Below are 26,897 nucleotides of genomic sequence, written 5' to 3' on the forward strand. Positions count from 1 at the left end.
TTTATTGCACTTGGTATGTCTCTTTTAATCCTTTTTTTCATGTATTTTATAGACATCCTATGACATTAACATTTTGAACGGTCTAGACCAGTCGTCTTGTAGAAAGCCACACGCTCTGTATTCTTGGCTCCTCATGCTGTCAGACTTGTTCCTTTATAGCCTGACCAGAAAATGAAGGAAATAAAAAAATGGGGAATTTCCTATTGGAGGCACTTAATGTCAGACTCTCCCACTATTAGTGATGTTAAAGTGATGACATTTTTAAGGAAGTTACATTTTTTCATGTGTAGTTACTAAATAATCTTTGGGTAATCTTTTCCCCCACCTTTGGATCTAGACTTTTTAAGTACACTTTAATGAAAACCAATATTTTATTGTTTAAAAAAGTGTTTTAAAGATTGGGAGGGCATACAAAGGACATCTAAAAAGGAAGAACGGTGAGATGGAGTAGCTCTGGTTTTTACCAAAGCTCCACCAATAACTAAAGCATAATGACAACAGAACCCAACATACTGGTATCAAAATAAATTCAAACATACATCATACAGGAGAAAAGAATGTGCCATATAGCTCTGAGCCCATTAAAAACCCTTACATAGTTTGCCAAATGATGCTAATTTGGGGATTACATTTTTGTTCTGTTTTGATGTTCTGTTTAAGAGTGGACATATGATCAGATCCCATCTGTGAGAGCTGATGTGATTTCCCTTCTTTCCTTCTACAGTGTGAATAAACTCTTCTTGCCTGTGGAAGTGTTATATCAAACCCTGTTGAACTCACCACATGTGAGTTACTGAATTCGACTACTGGACTTCAAAATACACATTAACTCATGTTTAACCAACACTTTTGAGAGCTTAGGGCTGTACTCTGCTAGTCACTTCTCTATGGGCAGAGATCTCAGGCTTCAGTAGGCCCTGGAATTCTGAGGCCTCACCTGCCAACACCTGCATCATCTTCTAGCATAGAAGGACCTCACATGTCATATTTTCCTGGGTCTTACCAGTAAAGCCAGCTTCTCCTGAGAAATGATGGTATCAAGCTACATCTTGAATTTTAATTAGACTTTAGTTTCTACAAAGGCCTGTGTACACCTAATTGAGAAACTGGTCTTGAATAATTTTGGAATTCACTATGTGGCTAATGTGCCCCACCTAACTAGTATAGTCCCTGTGAGCTTTGTTAATGCTCCCCCATTTTAGACAGTGTGGTTCTAAGAAAACCTCAAATAAACATGTGATTCATAAAGTTGTATTCTGATCCACTCATTTCTACCATACACAATAGAACATTCATTATAAGGAAACCCAGAAATAAAACCAAGTTCAACTGTCACTTTATAGATGCAAAACCTGAAGCACAAGAAATTCAATAAATTTTAAGGTCAGTTAAATGAAGGACAGAAAATCATGATTATTTTTTGAGTGCTTACTCTATGCTAGATATTGTTCTAAGCACTTTTTAATTCTCCTAACAACTTTATGAGACAGGTTATACTACTTTACTCATTTTTTTCTGCCAGTGAAAAAACTGGGAGAGAAGTGAAGTGACTTATCTAGGATGTATAGATAATTCAAGAAATCTGACTCCAGAATCCGTGCCTAACTGATCCACCCTCCTATCTCGAAAGTTATACTACTTGTGGCTACACAGTCACAGCTAGTTAGGAATCCAGGTGGGATCTATGTTCTCTGAGAATACATTCCACCCTCTATCAGGAATTCCAAAGTGGAATGAATTCAGTGTTTCTTGCAACCCAGCACAGCCCTGATTGGGGGTTGCATTGGGCTCTCTACTGTGAACAGGCAGCTGTTAAATGCCTGTGATAATGGGGGATGGGTGGGCAAAGAAGATACAAGATGCCAGAACACCAAATCCCTCTCCCACAAAACCAATCAAAGCACTAGGCCTTGAGGTATAATATCATGTCATTTTTGCAGATTTGCTTTCTTAATTATGTTCTGCTAAAACTGCCATGAAACTCTGTTGCTATTCTCTTATACACCCCAAGGACAGCAAGGGATCATGACTAGTGCAAATGCCTCACGTGATATGCCTCTGTGGAAAATGAAAATGGATTCTAAATGCTCTTCTCCCTCCCTTTCTCTCAATCTTACATCCCAGGTCTTGGTCTATGTCTTACTGATTTCCCATGTTAATTATTTTAACCTTGCCCTTAGTGGCCTCTTTTGTCTCTCATTGCCATAGAAACCCAATCTGCCACAAGAGTTGTCTTTCTTGCCTGTTTTTTTGACTGTGGCCCTCTACTTAAGTCCTTCTTCATCTCCAAATCACCTGATGAATTAAATCTAAGCCCCTTGATCTTGCCTTTGGGACCTTCTCTAATTTGCTCCTCTTTTATGCTCTTTTTAGAAATAATACATTCCTGGAGCAAAGGTTAAATCACATCTCTGTCAGCCAAAATATTAACTCTAAGAACCAACGTATTTCTATAGAACTTTAGAGAGTAAAAAAAGTAAAAAGAGTAAAAAAAAAAAAAAAGCTACCTACCTATATTACCCACATTTAAGTCTCACAATCAGTACAATATAATGAATAATATAAACACACACACACACACACAATAACTGTCCAGTCTCACGATTTTCTACCGTTTTAAAAACCTGACACCTTTTCACTCAACATTGTTGCCCCCAGAAGGCTTTTATATTTGAAACTTTACTAGTGGAGTGGAATGGGACTGAGTAGGGAATAAAATAAAGCAGTAAAAAAGGCATCTTCCTTCAATTTCGTTTTTCTGCCTAGTGAACGCCGTCTCAGGTCACAGAGTATGAATGACCGGGTTATATCATTTCCTGAATGCACTTGCTTTTGACATAAGCTATTATCGTGATAAACCGCTAGGTCTGGTCAGGAGTACAGACTACTACTGTTCAAAGAACTACGAGTCCCACAACGCCTTGCGGCCAGGGCGCCGGCGTATCGCGCGCTCCTTCCTTTCCGTTCCCCGTCGCCGGGAAAGGCCCGCCCCGCGGCGCTGTCGCTCGCCCTGGAAGAAGCGGAAGAAGATGGCGCTCACCAGGTGGGTTGTTGATTCGGGTCCTCGATACGGAAGGGTCTGGGAGTAAACACCTTTTTCTTTTCTTTGTCTACACGCCCCCGGAGATAACCTGGCCTGGGGAAAAGAACGACGTGGGTTGGGATCATGGCTAGACCTCCCCGCTGGCCGCCGCGGCGACTAGGCCTCGCCGAAACCGGGATCTTTCCTGAGGGGCTTCCCGGGTTGAGTTCTCCCCCTTCCTGTGACCCAAAGCCGCGGCGTGGCCTCGCGCTGGAGTCTCACGTGTTCTTTGCTTAAGCTTCACAGCGGGTTGGAGGGCGCTCCTGCATGTCCGCTGCTCGGGTGGACGCGGTGGGGCCGTGGAGGGCAGCGTCTTTATTTCTCCAGGATGAGTGGAGCGCGCGGGAGGCGACTTCGCGGCTTTCGGGCTGTTTGTCTGCGATGATCTCTCTCCCGCCTGTTTTCCGACACTGGGATTTCTAGGAACAGGAAAAAAAAAGGGGGGGGGGCTGAGAGCGGAACTGAACAGGGATTTTAAAGTGGCCTCAGTAGAGGCCGCTTTCTACTAAATTCACCTTTGCTCAGCACTTTAACTTTGGACCTTAGAATTTCTTCCGTAGATAGAACTACCTCCGATTTTTTGCTATTCCCGGTTGCCTTGGTAACCGAAGGTAAAGCGCTCCCGCCATTAAGAGAAAAGATGCTGTTAAGTGGGAGATTCCAAGAAGTTACGTAACTCGTGCCAGCCCGCGACCTTGCTGCTCCGTCTAAGTAGAAAAACTTTCCATGCGAAACTCAACAGTACAAGCGCAAAGAAAGTAATCATTTTAGGACCTCAGCTTGAGGCCCTGTAATACACTTCATTCTCCTCGCATATATTCCCTAACTGATGAATCCTAAAAATGTTTCAATTACAGGGGATTACTACTGGGTATCTTGCCCTATCTTAGGAGTCTTTTGTACAGAAGAAAATATAACTTTTGAGTTGCAGAGAAGATGGGGTACTAGTACGATCATAAGACAAAGAACAACACAATGTTTATTTGTTTAGTACCAGCCTAAGTGTAAAAAGAATTAGATTCAATGAGTTGTGTGGACTGAAGAGTTTTCTTTAGTAAATGATACAGGCAGCAAACATTTTAATGTCCTCCAGGTGCAAAGCACTGCACTAGATAGTAGTAGGGTTATGAATGAAGAATTTTTGGAAAACATGGAATTGGAAATGAACACCTGGAAACAATACCAGAGATGTAGTGGGTATTCTGTGCTTAAAATTGCATTGGCAGATTGCAGTCTCTGAATGGTCAATTTGGGGGACTACCCAGCTTTCCATAGGTTCCATCTGGTGTTCATTGGTGTCTTTTGTAATATCCTTTATATAAATCTGTAAACATTAGTTTTTACTTATTTATTTATTTAAGTACCAGGATTTGGACCCAAGCCCATAATTTTATTTTATTTTGAGACAGAGTCTTGCTAAGTTGTAGAGGTTGGTCTTTAATTTGCAGTCCTCCTACCTCAGCCTCCCAGATAGCACTCTTACACCTGGCTAGGTAAATGTTTGGGGTTTTGTTATTGTTTGAGCTGAGGTGGTACGACTCTAGTTTGTAGTCAGTGTGTCAAAAGTCCAGACTTGGAATTGGCATCTAACCTGTGGGGTCTGGAACTATCTCCATTAGACACTATCAAAATTGAATTGCATTAGAAAACACCCAACTAGGATGTACTGGAGACCCTGAAGGACAGTTGATAGCTTGATGTGTAAGGGAAGCATCCCACACATTTGGTGTCCTAAATCTTACATATTGTCGATTGTTAAATGAGCTAGTAGGAGAAACTGGTTTTCCTGTATCATTGCATTCTCCTCCTCCTGCTTATATTTTAGTAGGACAGACATTATATATGAGTAAAATCAATAATGCCTTTAGTAATAAATGCTGGGAATAAGAAAGGATTAGATTGTGAGTCCATCTGGTGAAGTGACTATTTTGGACAAGGTGGTGCAAAACGGCTCTAGGGAGGTGTGATTGAGTGAGACTTTAATGCTAGGGTGCACAGAAATTGGATTTTTTTTTTTTTTTTGTACTGGCGATTGAACCCAGGGGCACTCTACCACTGAGCCACATCCCAGCCTTTTTTAGACAGGTTTTCCTTAAATTGCTCTTGACCTAACCAAATTGCTGAGGCTGGCCTTGAACTTAGGTTCCTCCTGAGATGCTCAGATTACAGGTGTATGAGCCACTGTGCCCAGCAGAAATTGTTCTTAATAAATAAATAGAATATTAGCAAATGTAAAGGGCCTGAGACAGCTTGTTTGAGTAAAGGTGAGAAAGCTATAGTGACACAAAGATGGTGAGTGCAAGGGATGAGTGAATTCACCTTGCAGACATTTAAGGTACTCCTGTAGTCAGCTAGACAATGCCTTGACATTTAGGATGAAACAGGCAGAGAGCATAACACTGTCTAGTGAGGAAATGATAGGTAAATTAATAGATAATTGCAGTTCAATAAGTAGATGTTCTTGTTGTGTGCTGAGGGCCAAGAGGGAACATAGTTTGCGGGCAGTGAACACAAACTGGGAAATCATGGAACAAGTCCAAATAATCATTTTTGGAACATAGGTTTAGCAGTATCTAGACACTTTGCCAACTGATTGGTGAATGTTCTCGTTTAATGCTCATAAGAACCTCATAAGGTAGATACTCTTCTGTGATCTGTCATTACAGGTGAGAAAACAGGCTCATAGAGATAAATAACTCACCCAGGTTTTTAAGTGTTACAAGGTAAATTTTGAACTCTGAGCTCTTAGCCATTATTATAACCTGACCTCCCGAACTGGTAAACCCTCTGTTGAATGCTGTCATAGCACTCTGTATTTTTTGCTTAACACTTAATGTATTTATAATTATGAATTTGTGCAATTGTCTTTCTCTCTCATAAGACTATAAGGTTTCTCAGTTATATTTTCATTGCCTGTCTAGTATAGTGTTTGCGCCCAAGTGATCAAGAAATATTTTTGGTAACTGAATAAAGTCTCCTACATATTCAGACTTTGTGCCAAGAATCACAGAGGAACTTGAATTATTTTTCCCTTCAATGTACATCTACTGGAATCCTTTTGTTTTATTTGTTTTGTTTGAACTTTAGATACCACTGTGATAACATAATACTTAAAAGTTGTTAAGAGTAATTTAGTAGAAAGTTGTTCTGATTAAATAATGCCACATCTTCAGGATTTCTGCTTTCATTCTTTAGCCTGTTAAGTTTTAAATTTCATTCTAAATTAGACTCTTGGGAAAATGCCCTCAAGTATGCAGTTTATATTTTCGTGTATCTGTGTCTTTGTTAAATTCACTTTGAATCCTTGTTCTTTTGTATTGACATTGAAATAGTTAAAAAAAAGTAAGGAGCACGTATGAATAAAATAGTTTTTTAAAGAAGTATAAGAATAGGAAGGATATTTAGAAAATCATATACTGGACATTCGGCACCTGGGTAATGGGGAATGTGTATTTGCTTGTTAAAAGAAAAGATATAGAAGAATAAAAGCTCAATAGTTTGTCTATTATGTAAATATCTGTAGTTTTTTATAATGGATACCATTTGTCTTGATTGCAGTTGGATTTTTTTTTTATTGTATGTCTCTTAGTGCTTCTTTTTTGCCACACATAATAAAATGCTTGGTATATGTAAGAGTTTTTAAAATTCTGACTCTTGTTTTCTATAGCTTTTTACCTGCACCTACTCAGCTATCTCAAGACCAGCTTGAGGCTGAAGAAAAAGCAAGATCTCAGCGATCACGGCAGACCTCACTGGTCTCCTCCCGGAGAGAACCACCCCCATACGGGTACCGAAAAGGCTGGATACCTCGGTTGTTAGAGGTAAATATGGATGTTCTGTTTTGATTTATTAAATTATGTTGAAATTTATTATTATATGTTGTAAAATATATTTAAACCCTAGATTTTCTGATTATTAATGTCAGTGATAGAAATTCTGCTTGTGAGCTCTCAAGACATACTTCCCTCAGAAGATTTCTTTTTCGTCTTGCTTATTGTCACTGGTTTGTGATCACTAGAGAACTATGCCATTTTGTCTCTTCTAATGCGAAACTATTAAACATGTACATAAGGAACTAACATACCCTTTATGAATCTAGGAATTATATAGCATGTGGACAATAATGGTAAAGTAAGAGGTGAAAATAAAGTGATTTTATGTTTGAGTTCTCTCCACAACACCAACTAAAATAATAATACCATATAACCCTGAAAGAGTTTCCTTTAAGGGAAGGTTTAATAGCATTTCCTTTATTGATTTTTTTTAACCCCATCTGTTTTCTTCAGTCTGAGAATGTTAATCAGCAGATTAGATAATGTTTGGGGAAATGAGAGACAAAATTTCATAGTTGACTTATAGGAAGTAGAAGAGAAGGAAGAATCTATAGAGTGATCCTTTTTTATATCTCTGCCTTGTTTCCAAATAACAAACTTCTCAACAGCACCTGTTACTCGGGATCCTATACATCAGTCCATTCAATGCATATTTATTTTCCCGATTCCAGGGAAATCTTTCCATACTAGACCACTGTGTTAGTCAGTTTTTTTGTCACTATGACCAAAATACCTGACCAGAGCAACTAAGAGGAGGAAATGTGTATTTGGGCCAGAGGTTTAGTTCATGGTTAGCTGGCTTTTATTTTGGGCCTGAGGTGAGGCCTAGCATCATGACTGAAGAAAGCTGCTTACCTTATGGTGGCCCAGAAGCTGAGAGACAAAGGAGAGGAAAGATGAATCCAGGGCACACCCCCAGTGACCTGCCTCCCCTCAGTCTCTATCTACCATCCAGTCAGTCCAACTAGGATGGACTAATTAGGTATAGCTCTCACAGTTCAGTCATTTTACTTCAGAATATTCCTGCATTAACATAGGAGTTTTGGGGAGACAAACCCAGGCCATAACAACCACCTTCCTTATCTAGGGAGAAAACAAACATTTGAGATAAATATTTTTTAACACAAGATAAACTCTGCTTTTATCAAGCCTTTTTCTTCTCCCTCTCCCAGTGTTCATTCTCATTACTACAAATTTTCTTCCACATGCCAAGGAATGGATGTGCCCCATTAAAAATCTAAAATGGCTATGTGTTTTTGCACTTCATTTATTTTTATTTTATCACTTTCTTATACTCTGTTCTTATGTGGTTATGACTTTTACTTCACAAATGGGAAGGGCGCTTGCCTTTTTCATATGCCTCCAAGTGGTGATCATAATATTTTTTTGAATTGAAACTTGTTGCTTAGAATCCTATAAGAAGCCATCTGTTTTCTCTCTCCCATGTCTGCCTGTCAGACTAGGTAGATAGAGCCTACGAGATAAACACTCAGCTAGACTGTACCTGGCCCTTACATATTTCAGGAGGTTTTCCCCTCATGTTTCCTCTGGTCTTTATGAATTCCTCTGTGAGAAGATCAGCCCTACTATATTGAAGGATTTTTGTTGTTGGTTTTGTTCTCTCTGGGACTGTAATTTGTGAGAAAGGCAAAATAAAAGAGGAGGCTATAATGCCCTCTTACCTGAAGCAAAAAAGTAGTGATTGGCATTAGCTAATTGAAGAATTCTGTTTCTCTTGAAATTATATCTTTTTTTTTTTTTTAGTTTCTCAGTAGATTACAGAATGGGGGTGGCAGGCCTCATTTTCATACAATGGATCAGCTTTATGACATTTGACTGCTTTTTAAAATCTTAATTGATTATCAAAGGTTTCATGTATCCTGGTGGAACAGAACTGTTTATTTGAAAATCAAACTAAAATGGCCAGCTAATCTGGAAATGCCTTGGATGCTTTGAGGAGAGTGAATGTTCTGTGGAAGAAGGCATTTTGTTCTAGTCTTCAGTGTAAAAGCTATGATTTTCTGGCAAGCTTAATGACCACATAATGCTACATCTACAGTTCTGAAGTGCTTATTATAGTTGAAGAACTCTAGCAATTCTGAGCATGTGTCAGATTGATGGTCTGGGTACAGGAAGCACTTTTCTTGGGAATATTTTAACTATTTCTTCCTAATTTACAAAAAAAAAATTCTCTTTCCGCTTTATTCTGTTCATTTTCAAATATTCCAAATCTCTCAGCAAATAAGCATATTATACCTAGGGACTCATATATACTAGATCTAATGGAATATTGCTTGAAGATGTCTTGTAAAAGCAGATATTTTTATAATTTTTCCATCAGACCCCTCTAAATGATCAATGTTTTTCTTATCATTCTTAGTAGTGCAAATTGAATATTCTTGTCTGAAATCCTTGGGACCAGAGGTTTTTCAGGTTTCAGGGTATTTGTCTAGACTTTACTGGTTGTGCACCCCAGTTCGCACCCCTAATCTTGATCCTCAGAAGTCTAAAATCTTTTGAGGCTATTTCAACCCTCAAAAAGTTCCAATTTTCATACTGGGGTTTCTTGGCCTGTACTGGTTGGCCTTTTTTTTTTTTTCTCTGTCTTTTTATTTGTTCCAATTAATCACACATGACAGTAGAATGCATTTTTGACACTTCACACATAAAGAATGTAATTTCTCATTCTTCTGGTTAAACATGATGTAGAATCACACTCCTCGTGTACATAGGGTAATAATGTCAGATTCAGTCTACTATCCTTCCAACCCCATGGCCCTTTCACTCCCCTCTACCTAATACAAAGTAACTGTTCTTCCCTAGCACCTTCACTTATTGTGAATTAGCATCCACATATCAGAAAAAAACATTTGGCCTTTGGTTTTTGGGGGATTGACTTATTTTGCTTAGTATGCTATTCTCCAGCTCCATCCATTTACTGGCAAATTCCATCATTTTGTTCTTCTTTATGGCTGAGTAATAGTCCATTGTGTATATATACCACATTTTCTTTACCCATTCATCTGTTGAAGGCCACCTAGTTTGGTTCCATAATGTAACTATTGTGAGTTGAGCTGCTGTATACATTGATATGGCTGTGTCACTGTAGTACACTGATTTTAAGTCCTTTGGGTATAAACCAAAGAGTGAGATAGCTGGGTAATTTGGTGGTTCCATTCCAAGTTTTCTGAGGAGTCTCCATACCATTTCCGTAATGGTTGTACCAGCAATGTATGAACATTTTCCTCTATATCCTCACCAACGTTTATTGTTGCTTCTGTTCTTGATTTTACTTCTTGTACTTTTTAAGAGTCTTGTTAAGAAAGTCAGATCCTTGGGCAACGGAATGAAGATTTGGGCCTTCTTTTTCTTCTGTTAGGCACAGGGTCTCTTCTAGTGCCTAAGTCTTTGATCCACTTTGAGTTGAGTTTTGTTCAGGGTGAGAGAGAGGGGTTTAATTTCATTTTGTTTCATGTGGATTTTAGTTTCCCAGCACCATTTGTTGAATAGGCTATCTTTTCCCAGAATGCTTTTGGTGCTTTTTGTCTAGTATGAGATAACTATTTATGTGGGTTTATCCCTTTGTCTTTTATTTTTGTGCCATGGTTTGACTTTTTTTTTCCTCTTTTTAATATTTATTTTTTTAGGGTAGATGGACACAACACAATGCCCCTATTTTTATGTGGTGCTGAGGATTGAACCCGAGTCCTGTCTGTGCTAGGCAAGCACTCTACCACTGACTCACAATCCCAGCCCCGTGACTTTTTTTTAAGAAAGGTATCTCAGAGTAGTGAAAAAGCCCTTTGGAGTCAAAAGAATGGAGTTCAAGTTCATATGCATATGAGACCTTAGGAAATCACTTTAATTTTTCTAAATCTGAATTCTTTCTGAATGAAAATATGAGAGTGCTAGTTATAAAAGTTAAATAAGATAAAATGAGTTTCATTTTGTAAATTACAAGGTACTAAGCAACTACTAATAAATTTGGGGGGGGGCTCAAGCGGTAGCGCGCTCACCTGGCATGCGTGCGGCCTGGGTTCGGTCCTCAGCACCACATACAAACAAGATGTTGTGTCCGCCGAAAACTAAAATAATAAATATTAAAATTCTCTCTCTCTCTCTCTGAAAAAAATAAAATAAATAATTTTTTTTAAAATTTAAAATTATACTTGATCTTAATGTTTATTTTATGACCTTTTCTTTTTTGCTACCAGGGATTGAACCCAGGGGTGCTCTATCTACCACTGAGCCACACCCCCAGCCCTTTTTATTTTTTATTTTGAGACAGGGTCTTGCTAAGTTACATAGGGCCTCAGCCTCCTAAGCCACGGGGGTTATAGGAATGTGCCACCATGGCTGGCCCTTTTTTTAGTCAATATAAACATCAATGACAAACTCTTTAGATGGTTCTACTTTAGAAGTCTGTTCTCCCTCCTAAATAATTGTATGTAATCACTATTATAAGTGTGAGCCCGGTGTAGTAGCATGCACCTGTTTTCCCAGCTGAGGCAGGAGGATCACTTGAATCCAGGAATTTGAGACCAGCCTGGGCAACTTAGATTCTATCTCTTCCCCCCATTTCATCCCCCCAGTAATAATACAACACAAACACTGTGTATGTATATGTATGTGTCAGTCATGTGCACACTCACACATGTATGTTTTCCAAGCTGGGAATATAGCTAAGTAAGAATGCTTGCTTAGCATGCTTGAAGCCCTGGGTTTGATCCCCAGCACTACAAAAAGAAAGAAAGAAATATGGTAATTCATTTCTAGGTTCTTCCTATCTTATTTATTTGCTTCTCATAATAATGAGTAAATGATGTCTTTTTATTTTTTTAGTGCCCAGGATTGAACCCAAGGTGTTGCTGTGTTATCCCCAGCCCAATGATATTATTTTAATAAAATCTAATTCCAAGAAAAATTCTTTACATTACTACCCCTAAATATCTCTTACCCTGTATGTATGTGTGCATACATGCCAAAACCATAGTCTTTGCTTTGTCCTAAACATTTTTTCTTACTTCATATGGTGTCAGTTCCTTTGTTCACAGTAAGCTATTAGCTCCACTGGACTTTTGTTTCCTAGAACATGCCAAGCTCCTCCTTGCAGAAGGTCCTTCACATTTGCTGTTTGCTCTGCCTAGAAAATGCTTGCCTTAGATTTTCCCATAACTGCTTTCTCACCATCAGGCTTTAGCTTACACATTACTCATGTTGCTTCTTAACAAAGGTTGTAGCAAGCACTCTATCAAAGTAGCACCTGGTTCTAGGATCTGTATTACCCTCATGGCACTCTGAATATATTTTTTTGTATCTTTGCTCATTGGCCTGTAAGCTCTACAATGCTAAGGACTCAATGATTATTTGTTGAATAAATGAATTTATCTTGAGTCTCTAGTTATTACTAAATATTCCTTTTATTTCTTTTAATATTCAGGATTTTGGAGATGGAGGTGCCTTTCCAGAAATCCATGTGGCCCAGTATCCCCTGGATATGGGACGAAAGAAAAAAATGTCAAATGCACTGGCCATTCAGGTGGATCCTGAAGGAAAGATTAAATATGATGCAATTGCTCGACAAGGACAGTCAAAAGACAAGGTAATCTCTCATTGGGTTGTTCTTTGTTTTTTGTTTTCCTCATTGATGAATGTTTTGTGAGGTTTTTTATTTTTGTTTTTGTTTTGTGTGTGTTATATTAATAGTAGCAGTGAAGTTAGGGACACAGCTAAAATGGAAGAGCTCTTGCCTAGCATGAACAAGACCCTGGGTTCAATTCCTAGCACCAAAAAATATATAAAAGTATCAATGAAGTATGCTTAGGTTAACTTTGGTACTGTATCCAGTAGTGACTTGTCTTGAAATTCTACACAAATTGTTGAGCTAGGGGAAGGGGCAGTACTGGGGATTGAACCCAGGGCTGCTTGTTGTTTTTTTTTTTGTGTGTGTGTATGGTGCTGAGGATTGAACCCAGGGCTTTGTTCATACAAAGTAAGCACTCTACCAACTGAGCTATATCCCCAGCCCTCCCAGTGGTATTCCTAACTACTGAGCTGTATCCTCAGCCCTCTCTATTTTGAGGATAGGATGTCACTAAGCTGCCTAGCCTGGCCTTGAACTTGAGATCATCCTGCCTCACCCTCCTGAGTAGCTGGGATTAAAGGTATATGCCACAATGCCTGGCTGACACTCTAATATTTAAAGTCTACAATTCTAAAACCCTAATAAAGTCAACCTTTTTTTTTTTTTTTGGCAATGCTGGGAATTAAACACAGTGCCTCCTTGTGCTAGGCGAATACTCTACAACTGAGGCTACACCCACCAAAACCAAAATCTACTTTTAATTTTGTCTGCCATCTCTTCTAATTCCCACCATATGCTAACAGAATACATTTTTAGATGCTTATTTTATTTATTTATCTTAAATTTGTGTATGTGTTATTGTCCAAAGGACTTTGCTCATGCTCTACCCCTGAGCTATATCCCAGCTCTTATTTTAATAGTTCATTTGAATTATAAACACAAGCTTCTTTTGCCCTAGATTAAGAACAAAACTAGCATTTGCATGCAGATTTAGGATGGCCCTGCTTGCAAAGTAATCCAAAAACCAAAAATAAAATTTGCTTAAAATAATCTCATCACATAGCGGCTATGCCCAGAGCCAAGGAACTATTTTTGAGGAGACCTAGTTTGGTTTTTCTCCCCCTTGTAAATAAATACTTGAGATAGAAGTAAAACATTTCTTTAGAATTGATGATGTTGGAAAAAAATACCTGAGAGCTTTCAGAACCTATCCTTTGCTTCTCTCTCCCAGACTTTTTTATTTTGCCTTCTAAAATAGTACTGACAGCCCATCCTTAGTCCTCCAACAGGACTGCTGAGCTTTTTGGAAAAATGCAGGCATTCAAATTTATATCTTCAGCCCTGCTCCCTTCTTGCTACCACCAACTTGTGTGTAACTCCTGCTACTCTCCATCCTGTCTTATCCTGAACAAGTAATTCACATCTATTTCAGTCTAAAGACAGAAGAAAACTGGCAACTTTATTCTGCATTTACCTTTTTCTTTTTGTTTCCATAAGAAATACCTTCTCTCTAAGCCTGATCTTTTTATTTTAAATTTCCTAGTATTTACATTTCAAAAGTTATAAGAAATGGTTGAAATGGATATTGAGTTCTGTGATTATAATCAAAGCCTCATCTTGCCATATGTATTCTGGTTCACAATCCCTTCTCTTTCCCTCCAAATCTCACATATTAGTTATTATTCTCAACTGTCTTTTGAATTCTAACTGCAAGTCTTTGAGTTCTGACACTCCTTCCCATTAGCATTTGAATGTGCCTGCTTTTCTTATCTTTTGAAAGAAAAACTTTCTTGACTATCCTTAAAGCTCCCTCTAAGCTACCACCTAATTTCCACTTAATTTTCTTAAACTTTTCTCAAGATTCTTTATAAAGAGCTGGATTTCATGCTACTTCACTTCCCTTTAATTCTCTAATTCACTAGTATGGCTTCACCTCAACCTATTTGTGGTGGTAGCTTTCTGACAAAGATCTCTGACACTTTCAGAGTGCATTCTCCTTAACTTATATATAATTTATTTCCATGGGTTCAGTTACCATTCATAGGTTGATAACTGTTGAATCTGTGTTTCCAGCCCAGACAGTTATACAGAGATTTCCCTAAAATGCTGTGTAATCAAATCCAAACCTAAATGTATAATTTGTCTCTTAATCTATCTGCTGTATTCTCTAATTCAGTGAATGATGGTGATATCTTTCTCATTGCCTATACCAAAGCCTCAGAGAGTCCTGTTTTCTCTTATTTTATAGATTTTTAAAATATTACACATGTAATATATTCTCATGGTAAGATAACAGTGGTATATACAGGATGTACAGCATATATACTCTAAAGCTATGTATACACTGCATACATACTATATATAGAGTATATATACTGCATATATATGTATGTATATATATACACACACACACACACACGCACGCGCGTATATATATACTGTGTATACTACCTGAAGGAGACATGCACCAAACCAAATGCAGCTTGAATCAAGTGAAGGCTTCCAGTATAAATCCTGCATGTATAGGGGCCTCATTTTCCTTTTGCAGGGGTAGATTATGCTTCCTCAATGACTTCAGATGAAGCTTTTTTTTTTTTTTTTTGGATACCAGGGATTGAAACCAGATTTACCCTGAGCTACAGCTATATAGTATATATATGTGTGTATGTATGGTGTGTGTATATGCACACACTATATACATATATACATTGTATATGTATATAGTATATATACTATATATATAAGTATGTGCAGTCCTACCTGGTTTTCTCTTATTTTACCTGCCAAAGATAACTAGTTTTACTACAGTGATGTATATCTTTCCAGACTTTTATTGTTGATTTCGATATTGACATAATTTTTCTTAACTTTATATATGCATATTCATTTATAAACAGATTTTTATATGAATGGGATTTTAATACAACTTCCTTTGACCTTTTTTTAACTTAATGTTTTGAAGATTTTTGTTAGTATACATAGGTTATGTGTTAAAAAAAAAAATCTAGGGCTGGGGATGTGGCTCAAGCGGTAGCGCGCTCGCCTGGCATGCGTGCGGCCCGGGTTCGATCCTCAGCACCACATACCGACAAAGATGTTGTCTGTCGAGAACTAAAAAATTAAAAAAAAAAAAATCTATACATACTTCCATGGTGTAGTTACACCCTAAGTTTTAAATCATTGGTAGTTTTTACTTTTTATTTTTTGGTTTTGCAAATAGCACTTTATTTAAGATAGATACAAACCTTTTTGTGTGTAGAATAAATTCTTAGATGTGGACTTCACTGAGTCAAAGGATATTCCAGTTTCAAATATGACACTGCCAGTATGCTCTCCCTGTGCTTAACAATCATTCTAGTTCTTTAGTTTCTTCTAGACCCTCCATCTATTTAGGAACCGTGCTCTATGTAATTTCCTTAATACTTCTCAAGTATTCTTCCTTTCCTTACTACTTAATTCAGGCCATTATTATTTTTGCTTGTCTTACCACAGCAAAGTCTCAGCCCATCTATTTTGCATTTGTCTTGCCTGCCAGAAAAAAACAGACACATCATGTCTGCTGTTCTCTTTCCTCTACATATACACATAGAAGTGTACATGCTTACAATCTTTACTTGCTTCCATGGTCTTCTGGATAAAGGCCAACCTCCTTATGGCAAGCTTGCCCCTTTGCTTACCTTCCTAGTCTAGCCTCAATTCTCAGGACCAGTATACTGAAATAAAAAGTAAACAGTTTAGTTTTAGCCATTATATTTATTTTCAATATAAAATAAGCATTATAGGTAGTTGGAAAAATTTTCATGCCTTCTCAAAAATCTTCCATGAAGAACTACTTTTAGTTCTCCTAATATGACACATTCTCTCTTATCTTGAGAACTCTCATGGACATTCTTCTTGTGCCTGGAGCACTCTACCCTTGACTAAGTTCTATTGCTTTCGGATCTCAGCTTATTCTTTACTATTCCAGGATACTCTCCCTGATCTTCCCTGGCTACGTCGGCTCTCTCCTCATTAGTCCCAGTGTTTTTCATAGCAGTTTAACACATTTGACTATGAGCTGTTGTAGGGCAAGGATTGGATATTTTCTTTTTTCCTCTTCAGGTACATTAGTGCCTGAAAGCTTGTCACACAGGCATTTACCAGTGTTTCTTAGGTGAATAATATCAGTATTCATTGTATAACAGAAAACCACTTCTTGCCAGGAGTGGTGGTGCATTCCTGTAACCCCAACGACTTGGGAGACTGAGGCAAGAGGATTGTCAAATTCAAGGGCAGCCTTCCCCATCTAGCGAGGCCCTAAGCAACTTAACAAGATCCTGTCTCAAAAAATAAAAAGGCTGGAGTTGTAGCTTAGTGGTAAAGCTGGTATGGGGGGGAAAAAAACTTAATCTGAAGTCATTGAGGAAGCATAATCTACCCTACAAAAAGAAAATAAGAGGCCCGTATATGTGCAGGATTTATATTGGAAAGCTTCACTTGACTCTAGCATTTGTTTTAGTGCATGTCTCCTTCTGGAATAATTATTTTACTGGTATGATGTGCTACCTCTCTACTCTCATCAGTTAGGAAAAAGCAACATTTTGGGACAATAATTTGACATTGGCAAATACAAAATATTGTAATATTTTGAATTAAATACAGCTTTGCATTATATTTCAAAAATGGAAACAAAGAATTTTGTTTGGTTTATAGGAAATGTCTGAAAATATTTTTATTTCTGTGACAACGATCTATATTGATAGTTATATAAAAAAAATAGAGTTAAAACTGAACCATTTATTTTTGGATTTCAGTACTTTGACCCAGTAAAGTCTCTAAAGCTTTGTTCCTTTATACAGTGACATTATTTCCATGCTTATATGCTTGACTATAATGCAACCACTAGAACTGAACCCCAAACTGGTAATTTAGAGAAGTACCACTCTCAAGTTCACACTGTTTTTTTGTTTGTTTATTTATTTATTTTTAGTTAAAAGTGGATGGATTAATGCATGAAGTTTTGGAATGCATTTAATAATTCAAATTTAACAGAGTACACATTATATACCATTGGCATTTTGAGTGTGACATTACTTGATTATTCAGCACTATCTTGAGCTTTGTACAATGTTTAACATAATTGATTCTACCTGTAAAATGCCACTAGTGTCCCACTCAACCACCATTGTTTTAACCAGAAACACCTTCTACGTTTATAAATGCTATAGGAGGGGAGCTGGAGGTGGCAGCAAAACCCTGTATGAAAAGCATTGATTTTCTATTTTAAAAGAAATGGGAATCGACTACTTACTGTACAAAATGGAATTTTTAAAATTCATGATCATTTAGGAGACTTATGCAGAGTTCTCAACAAAAGATGAAAATGGTTTTTAGGATTTTTTAATTTGCACTGTAGTGCAAAGATTCCTAACTTATCTCAGAGGAATCTGACCGTAGAATTCTCACTAAAATATTAATTGAGAGCAGGAATGGAAATTCTAGCCAGGCACAGTAGTGCATGCTACACGAGGTTGCAGCATGAGGATTGCAAATTGGAGGTCAGCCTCAGTGACTTAACAAGATTCTTGGCAACTTAGCAAAACCCTATTTCAAAATTAAAATTAAAAAAATAAAAGACAAGGGATATAGTTCAGTGGTAAAGCACCCCTGGATTCATTCCCCAGTGCCCCTTCCTCCAAAAATGCCAATTTTAGCAATAAGTATTAAGAGGTAAAGAGAATAAGTCAGGATTCCACAAGGTAATATTTATATCAAGTTGTAAGGCCACTGATCTCTGTGCATTTAAAGTAAGTACTGTGAATATGACTTGTTGTAATACAAAATAAGATAGAAAGAAAAGTTTCTTGGAATAAATCTTGATAGAACTAAATGCTTCTCTCCTTTTCAATTATGAACTTCAGTGACAGTTCTTGAAATAAAGGCCCTAGTATATGTGGTTTTCTTTCTGAAATAGTTTCATAGAAGATGTTATATACATGATATTACCTAAAAGAATGCTAACTACATCCTAAAAAAAAAAAAAAACCCTAACAACTTTAAACTGACCCTATGATAAATATGTTATTAATTTTTTATGAGAGCTGGGGCTGTGGCTCAGAGGTAGTGTACCTGCCTGGCATGTGTGAGGCACTGGGTTCAATTCTCAACACCACATAAAAATAAATAAATAAAATAAAGGTCTATTAACAACTAAAAAAAATTTTTTTTAAAATATTTTTTATGATTACACAAAGTAATCTATTTTTACACGGTGAGTATGTTGACGGATTCATCCTTTCAGTTAGTCTAGTTCTTTGCCTATTTTCAGTAATAAGGAATTATCTGTTTTACAGAAGAGTTCCTCCTTTATCTTATTCACTAAGCTCATTTATGCTTCTGCCTTCAAGGATATATTGTAGTTTTCAGGTAACCCTATCCAGCCCCATTACCTCCTGGAATGTACTGAGTTTCAGCACGTTTGGTCCTCAGGCTATAAAAATTGGGGGTTTTATAGTTAATTATCATGGAGGAATCTTACTCTTCAGATGTCCTTCACTCAGCCTTGTGAGATGGTAGAATCTTACTGATGCTCATTTAAAGGGTTATTAACTTTGGAATACCCAAATAAGAAACAGCAAATGGCTCTTGTATGCTAAATTAGTATTGAGACTTTATGTGAACTTATATGACTACCAAGAACCATTTGCTTAGAATCTTCCTATAGTGATTGCTGTATGAAAATGATTATTAACCCTTCATAGTCTAGGTATTGTCTTCTGTAGTGTTGTTATATAATTTTCAATTTGTGTAGTATGGATTTTTCCTTCCTGAAAAGAAGACATTTGGTGTTTGTTAGAAGCTGTGTAATCTTTTTTTTTTTTTAAGACATTTATTATATTTTTAGGTGTAGATGGACTGAACCCAATGCCTTTATTTTTATGTGGTGCTGAGGATCGAACCCGTGTCCGGCCCGTGCTAGGCGAGTGCTCTACCACTGAGCCACAATCCCAGCCCAAAGCTATGTAATCTTAATGTAGTGAGCCTAACTTCTCATTAAAGTCAACTTTAGGATCCCTTCCAAAATAAACCTTGAAGGATGATAACATTAATAGCTCACATGTCAATAGGACATCTTGTGCTAAATTTGTACTTTCTTACCTGATCCCGCTTCTCATTCTTTAGAGAAATAAGCTAAAGATTTCAGTTTATACCTATGAGGTAGTTTTTTCCAAAGTTGGTCCTATAGTACCTAAAATATAAGTACCCGTAGCATGTGATAAAACTTCTTTAAATTAATTTATTCATTAATTTGTACAAAAAAATAACTAAATATCTCTTATGCACCAAGCATTGTTATAGGCACCAGAAATACTTTCATGAATATTTTCATCAGTAGTACAGCTATAATCATCGTACCTATCAGGGTTGATACTAAGGTCAAATTAATTAATGTGTGTATTAAAACAAAAAGTGACATAATATGTGCTCAATAATGTTAGCCTTTTTAAATAGGGAAAATAGTAAACAAGTAGAATAAATAAATAATTTCATACTATGAATAGCACTTTGAAGACAGTAAAGAGTGATGTGAAGCAGAATGGTTGAGGAAGGGGCTGCTGCTTTCACAAGGCTAGTCAGGCCTCACCAGTATGGGCCCTTTTGATCTGATGCAGAGATGAAGAACTGGGATCAGTATTCTGTAAAGGTTCAGAACTGGTGGGAAAGCATGTTTAAGGAACAGAAGAGCTGTGTGACTGAAACATGCATGAAGGAGTGAGAATTTATGGAGGGAGATTGATGCTGCAGGCAAAGCCAGGTCAGGTCAAGTAAGCCTGAGAATGTCTTGGTCCACTGTTTGAAATGGGAAATAAGGAATAATGTACATTTCCCTAAACAGTTTTAAGAACTGTCATATGATAGGACAAAATTATTAGTATAAGACTTTGACTTATATTTTTCTTCTGTAGAAAACTTTTGAAGGTTTCAAATGCTTAGGAATTTTAATTTCTTTCGTATTTATAAGTCGTTCTTTTTTGTCAAAGAATTCTAATTAAAGCATTAAAATCTAGAATGCCTATTATTTTAGTGTTTAAATTTCTGTGATCTCTTTTTCTTTAAAATATGCATTTTTTTAACTATAGATGTCTGTAAAAGCAAGTAATATTCTGTTTGTTGGGGGCCTATCACCCATGGTCAGTCTAAAATGAATCTATATTGAGCCTACCAGTCTTGATTTTGGGTATAAAATAAGTTATGTATATAGGATGTATTTTGTTTTTTCTCTTTCATTTTTGTCTAACATCGAAGAGAATGTTCTGGGTTTTTTCACTGTGGCACATATTCATTTTCTTAGTCTGTGAATAGAATTGATGGCAAAAAAAGAGAAACATTATAAATACGATGAGGTCAATGAAATTTTCTAGGCCCAGTGAATTTGGAAATTATTTGGTAACCTGACTTAAATTCTGATGAGTTTTTAATCCGAGATAATGGTTCTTTGGGCAATTTATATCATCATTAATTTCAAGTCCTAGTGAGCCTCAAAAATAGAGATCACTGATGCATAAGATTTTGTTGGCACAATTTATTTTGATTCTGACTTGATTAGAAGATCTCAAATAATTTAAATGCATGGGGTCAAAGGAAAATTATTAACTTACAGCCCAGGCAGCAATTTGTGTATGTAGTTTAAGCTTTCTTGGTTTTAAAATCAAAAAGACAAAACTGAGTGTCCTAAATTTATAAGTGTGCTGAGAGGACATGTTGACATCTGGAATGACTTAATGAGGTTGCATTTTTTCATTCTCTGCTTGCTTGTGTTTAAACATTTCAGGTCATTTATAGCAAATACACTGACCTGGTTCCAAAGGAGGTTATGAATGCAGATGATCCAGACCTACAAAGACCTGATGAAGAAGCTATTAAAGAGGTAACTGGGAATTGATATATATATATAATTATCTTAGATGACTTTTTACATCCTTATTAACTTCCAAACCACTCAGTATGATGTTTCTTATTTCAGATAACAGAAAAGACAAGGGTAGCCTTAGAGAAATCTGTATCACAGAAGGTTGCTGCAGCCATGCCAGTTCGAGCAGCTGATAAACTGGCTCCTGCTCAGTACATCCGGTATGAGGCCTGGAATTCTTAATTTCTCTTCAGACTTCATTTGACTTAAGAGTTCTGGTATTCATTCAATATCCTACATAGTCATAATTATAAATGAATTGTCTTGAATAGGGATGTCTGTTGACTCCTTGCAAACAATTTAAAGCAGAATTTTTAAAGATGTCCACATTAAGATGTATGCTGTTATTGATATTTTCAAAGTATTTTTTTTTATTTTAGAAAATAAGTTACTTGTGGTATATGATCCTAACCACAATTGTTATAGTTTTCCTATTGAATATAATAGACGACCTTACAATCCTTCTGAATTTTGAGGGGCTTCACTCAACTAAATCTTTGTGTGGACAAATGATTCACATATAGACTTTAAAGAAAAACTCAGAGCTGCTAGGGCTGCTGCCATTATTTTTTCTCTGTTTCACAACTTAATCAAAAACTGCTGTGAGATTCCTGCTGGGATTTTTATGTGGGTAGTTTTTCCTCAAATACACACTTAGAAAATAGCTACTATTTCTAGACCTCCTCTCTGTGAAACTGAACAATTATACTTTCCATGTTAGAAAATGGATGAGGATGGATTATTGACAATCTAACCACTCCAGTTTACATTGTTTGTAACTCATAATTCCTGCTAATTCTCTTATTTCTGTTCCTGATGGCTCTGCTTAGATATTTTGTAATTTTCTGTTAATCCTTTGTGAAGAGATTTGAAAGTGTAGTCTCTTAAGATTATAATAGGAAAATACCTACTGAAAACTTGAATTAGTTACACCCTTAGTTTCCATCTACTTTCTTTAGGTACACACCATCTCAGCAAGGAGTAGCTTTCAACTCTGGAGCTAAACAGAGGGTTATTCGAATGGTAGAAATGCAGAAAGATCCAATGGAACCTCCAAGGTTCAAGTAAGTAGATTGTTTCACAAGACTGAACCACTGTTCTTAAAGATATTAAAGGAGAAAAATGTCCCAAATGTTCTTAAAGATATTAAAGGATATTTGATATATAATGTCTTATATTTAATGTCTTATATATAATATCTTAAAGATGCTAACCACTGTTCTTAAAGATATTAAAGGAGAAAAATGTCCCAGTTAAAAAGTGGGATGCATATGGCTCACCTCTGTAATCCCAGTGACTCAGGAAGCTGAGGCAGAGGATTGCAAGTTCAAGGCCAGCCTCAGCAATTTAGGAAGGCTCTGTCTCAAAAATACAAAAAAGGGCTGGGGATGTGGCTCAGTGGTTAAGTGCCCCTGGGGTTCAGTCCCCAGTACCCAAAAAAAAGTCTTCAAAAGAAAAAAAAAGTAGGGGCTGGGCTGTAGCTCAGTGGTAGAGTGCTACCTTGCATGTGTCAGGCACTGGGTTTGATCCTCAGCGCCACATAAAAATAAACAAAGATACTGTGTTCATCTACAACTAAAAAAAATTTTTTAAGTATATTAATACAATAATGTAGATGAATCTCAAGATAATTATGCTGAGTAAAAGGTAAAAACAAGTACATATAGTATGATTCCATTTATATAAAACTCTAGAAAATGGAAACTATGGTAATAAAAGGTAGAACAGTGCTTGCCTGTGGAAAAGGAGATGGTGTCAGAAGAAGGGAGAGTAAGTGCAATGCAGAAACTTCTGGAGCGATGGATATGTTCACTGTGTTAATTGTGATACTGTGTCAGATGTATCTTTCTGGCAAAATTTTAATTAAATTTTTTTAAAAATTTATTTCTTAGTTGTAGATGGACACAATATCTTTATTTTATTTTTATGTGGTGCTGAAGATCGAATCAAGGGCCTCGCATGTGCTAGGCAAGCGCTCTACCACTGAGCCCTAACCCCAGCCCCAAATTTTAATCAAATTTTACACTTTAAATATGTATAGTTAATTATATGTCAGTACACATATTGTTATTATGTAACAATAATGTTGGGATGTCAGCTGAGTAACAATGATGACAGCATTGACCGCATTTTAATAATTCCTGATGCCAAATGATAGGTGTAGATGGACATTCATTATATCTGTTTCTGCCTGTGTTTAAAGCTTTTCACAACAAAAAATAAGAAGGAGAAATTTGAGATATAAAAACTAAAAGGGCAAAAAAGTATATCACTCTCTGTGTTTGATTTCTCTTTCAGGATTAATAAGAAAATTCCCCGAGGACCACCTTCTCCTCCTGCGCCTGTCATGCACTCTCCTAGTCGAAAGGTATTCTTTGCTGTAGTTCATGATCTCGTTTTTACTATTAATTTCATAAATAACCTCCCTCTGCCTAAAGGTACATGTCACCAAACTGATAAGATTTCTTTTGTCAATATCAAATAATGACCCAGTCAAGACTACAAAGTACTGCTTCTAGAATGCATATGTATGTGAAATGTTAGCTATTTTATTATTAGTAGCTTAAACCCTTCTTCTAATGAAATGAACAGGATCTGTTTCACATGAAGGATATCCCATATGAGTACCATGGGTTCATTAGGTCTCCAAATGATAATATTAAAGGACTTTTTTAATTACCCCAAAAGAACAAGTTTTCATCTGAAAGGTAACACATAACTTTGTGGAAAAATACCAGCCAGCATTTTTAAGTGTCAGAGATAATTTCTAGATTCTTTTCCATTTTTTACTATATTAAAATTATTAATAGAATCCATGGTATGGGAACACAGTATATAGTGCTACCAAAACAAATGGAATTTTACACTTTGACAAAATCTGTCCATTAATTGTATATGGAAGAGTCTTTGATGAGAAAGATCATACTTGGGTTTTTAGCTAGACTGTGAATCTATAAAAATATCACACTTCTCTTGCTCTTTTCTCAACTCAGATGACTGTAAAGGAACAACAAGAGTGGAAGATTCCTCCTTGTATTTCCAACTGGAAAAATGCAAAGGTAATTAATTTAATAATTGTAAGATTAGTCTCCATTATAATCTACTACTTCAGTTGAAACTTTAGCACCTTATCTAAATGATCTCAGAAAGGAATGCCAGGGACTGAGGGTATATATAGCTCAGTGCTATAACTCATGTTTGGCATGTATAAGACCATGGGTTTGGTTCCTAACACCCACACCAAAAATTTAAAAGACCAATTTATGTGACTTTCTAAAATATAAATGTTAGTATGCCAAGCTTATGATTACCATGTAGACTCCTTTAGTGTATTTTAGCTATCATACTGGGCACAGTGGTGCACACCTGTAATTCCAGCAGTTCAGGGGGTCGAGGCTGGAGAATGGTGAGGCTGGTTCAAAACCAGCCTCAGCAACCTAGCGAGGCCCTAAGCAACTTAGGGAAACCCTTTCTCTAAGTAAAAAGGGGATATGGCTCAGTAGTTAAGAGCCCCTTCGTTTAATCCACAATAAAAAGAAAAGAAAAATGGAGCTGGGGATATAGCTCGATTGGTAGACTGCTTGCTTCACATGCAATGACCTGGGTTCAATCCCAGCACCCAATCCCACCCTCCTGGCCCCCCCCAAAAAAGAAAGAAACCAGTCTCAATGATGATGTGAGAAAATAACAGTAAATATTTGGATATTTTTAGTACTTTAATTTTCAACTATTGGTCTCTGTTTATAACATTGCAGGCTTAGGCTATTTAAATCCTGCAGAAATCTACTAACCAAAGCCTCCAGGAGTTATTAAGAACCTGTAAAATATGGGATAAATTGACTAATCACTATATCATGCTCCAAATTATATTGTGATTCTATTTTTGATGGGCGAAAAAGGCCAATTTAACCCTTGAATTAAATGTAAGTTCTTCCTTAAAGGAAGTGCTGTCCTCATCCCACAGGTAGGTTGGCTAGTCTGATTTAGTCTGATTAGTATATACTGATTAGTATAGTATGTGGTATATTAAGTATTTGATTCTGTAACACTTTGTTTTGTTAGGAGACCATGGACTAGAGGTCAGTGTTTGGGAATCTAGTCAGAAATCTGGAAGAACAAAGTTTTCATACCAAAATGGGATGAAAACTTCAGAATGTAGAATCGGGGTTTTTTTAGGGTTTGATATTTTTATTTGGTAACTCATTCATGCATCAAATGTTTTATTACTGTCTTTAAAACTGAAATACACACTTTTTAAAGGGCTTAATTGTTTTGAAACTATAAAATGAAGCAAGAAAAACCTTTATATTAGTGGTAAAATTTAGCAGTTGCCTAAATTGTACTTTGCAGAATTTCAACCTTAATAAAGGTTCACTTACTGGTTGAAAGAAATTCTCCTTTTAACTAATGGACATTTATTTTTTTAAATTATTACCACACACTCTAACTAAAGGATCAAGGTTTAGAAACTCAATTACATAGTAAACTTTATCTTTTTCCCCCCCATTTACTAAAACTTAGAATCTAGTAAATATTGAAGGAGTATAGCAAATTAATATCCAAAGATTATTGTGATTTGGGTGCTACCTTTGTGTGACTTGATACTTCTATTCATGGAGTAGCTACTTGGCTGTTTGAATGGTGATTTTCTTTTATTGTACTCCACATGAAAATCTGTTTTTCCAGAGCTTGGGCTCTGAAGACATGCTGTCCGAGTTTAAGTACTAGTTTATCCATTTACTATTCATACGACTTTAGGGACATTACCTAAGCTCTCTCTCACTATTTTGATCTGTGAAATGTTTATAATATTAACAGCTTTATACTTTTTGTGTCGATTGATGCCATAGAGGTAAAGTGTTTGCTTAATCCTCCATACAAAGCACTCATTGTTACTTGCTCTTATTTTTCATAATTGTGAAGAAAGATATAAGAAAAAAACTTTATGTGGTCTTAGAATGGACAGGTCTTAATTTCATTTTACATATTTATTGTAGCTCTTCTGTGACTGGTATCTTCTGTCTGCTTTTACCCTTCCTAGGGTTATACAATTCCATTAGACAAACGTCTAGCTGCTGATGGAAGAGGACTTCAGACAGTACACATAAATGAGAATTTTGCCAAACTGGCTGAAGCGCTGTACATTGCTGATCGGAAGGTTGGTCTGCTATAATTATAATTTTTTAAATTAAATTCATGGTAATTTGTAAATCCATTCTTATTTATTTAAGGTACTCTTAATTTAGCTCCAGTACTGAATGATGATTCAGCTACCTAGGCTAATCCAATTTTGCAGAGATTGTTAGGTTTTGTTCTGTATTTTATAATTTTCCTGCTTTAGATGTAGATGTTGCCCAAAAGGGGCAGTTACAGGATTAATTGAATACTACATAAAATAGTATAATGATATTGAGTTTTGATATTATATATTAAATGTTATATGTGTTA

At 36.5% G+C, this 26,897-nt stretch overlaps 1 protein-coding gene across 1 annotated transcript in view; it reads left to right on the forward strand.

Annotated features, from left to right (window-relative positions):
- The first annotated feature begins 2,983 nt into the window (after positions 1-2,983).
- Positions 2,984-26,897, forward strand: part of Snw1 (SNW domain containing 1) — a 36,516-nt gene continuing 12,602 nt past the window's right edge. Inside the window, exons 1-9 of the mRNA XM_026401567.2 lie at positions 2,984-3,043; positions 6,750-6,903; positions 12,356-12,517; positions 21,312-21,407; positions 21,504-21,610; positions 22,409-22,513; positions 23,748-23,817; positions 24,443-24,508; positions 26,491-26,607. Of these exons, the coding sequence (XP_026257352.2) occupies positions 3,030-3,043; positions 6,750-6,903; positions 12,356-12,517; positions 21,312-21,407; positions 21,504-21,610; positions 22,409-22,513; positions 23,748-23,817; positions 24,443-24,508; positions 26,491-26,607 (891 nt within the window). The 5' untranslated portion in view covers positions 2,984-3,029. The remainder of the gene's footprint in view (positions 3,044-6,749; positions 6,904-12,355; positions 12,518-21,311; positions 21,408-21,503; positions 21,611-22,408; positions 22,514-23,747; positions 23,818-24,442; positions 24,509-26,490; positions 26,608-26,897) is intronic.

Source organism: Urocitellus parryii, chromosome 6 (assembly GCF_045843805.1).
Source record: "Urocitellus parryii isolate mUroPar1 chromosome 6, mUroPar1.hap1, whole genome shotgun sequence".
Lineage (NCBI taxonomy): Eukaryota > Metazoa > Chordata > Mammalia > Rodentia > Sciuridae > Urocitellus > Urocitellus parryii.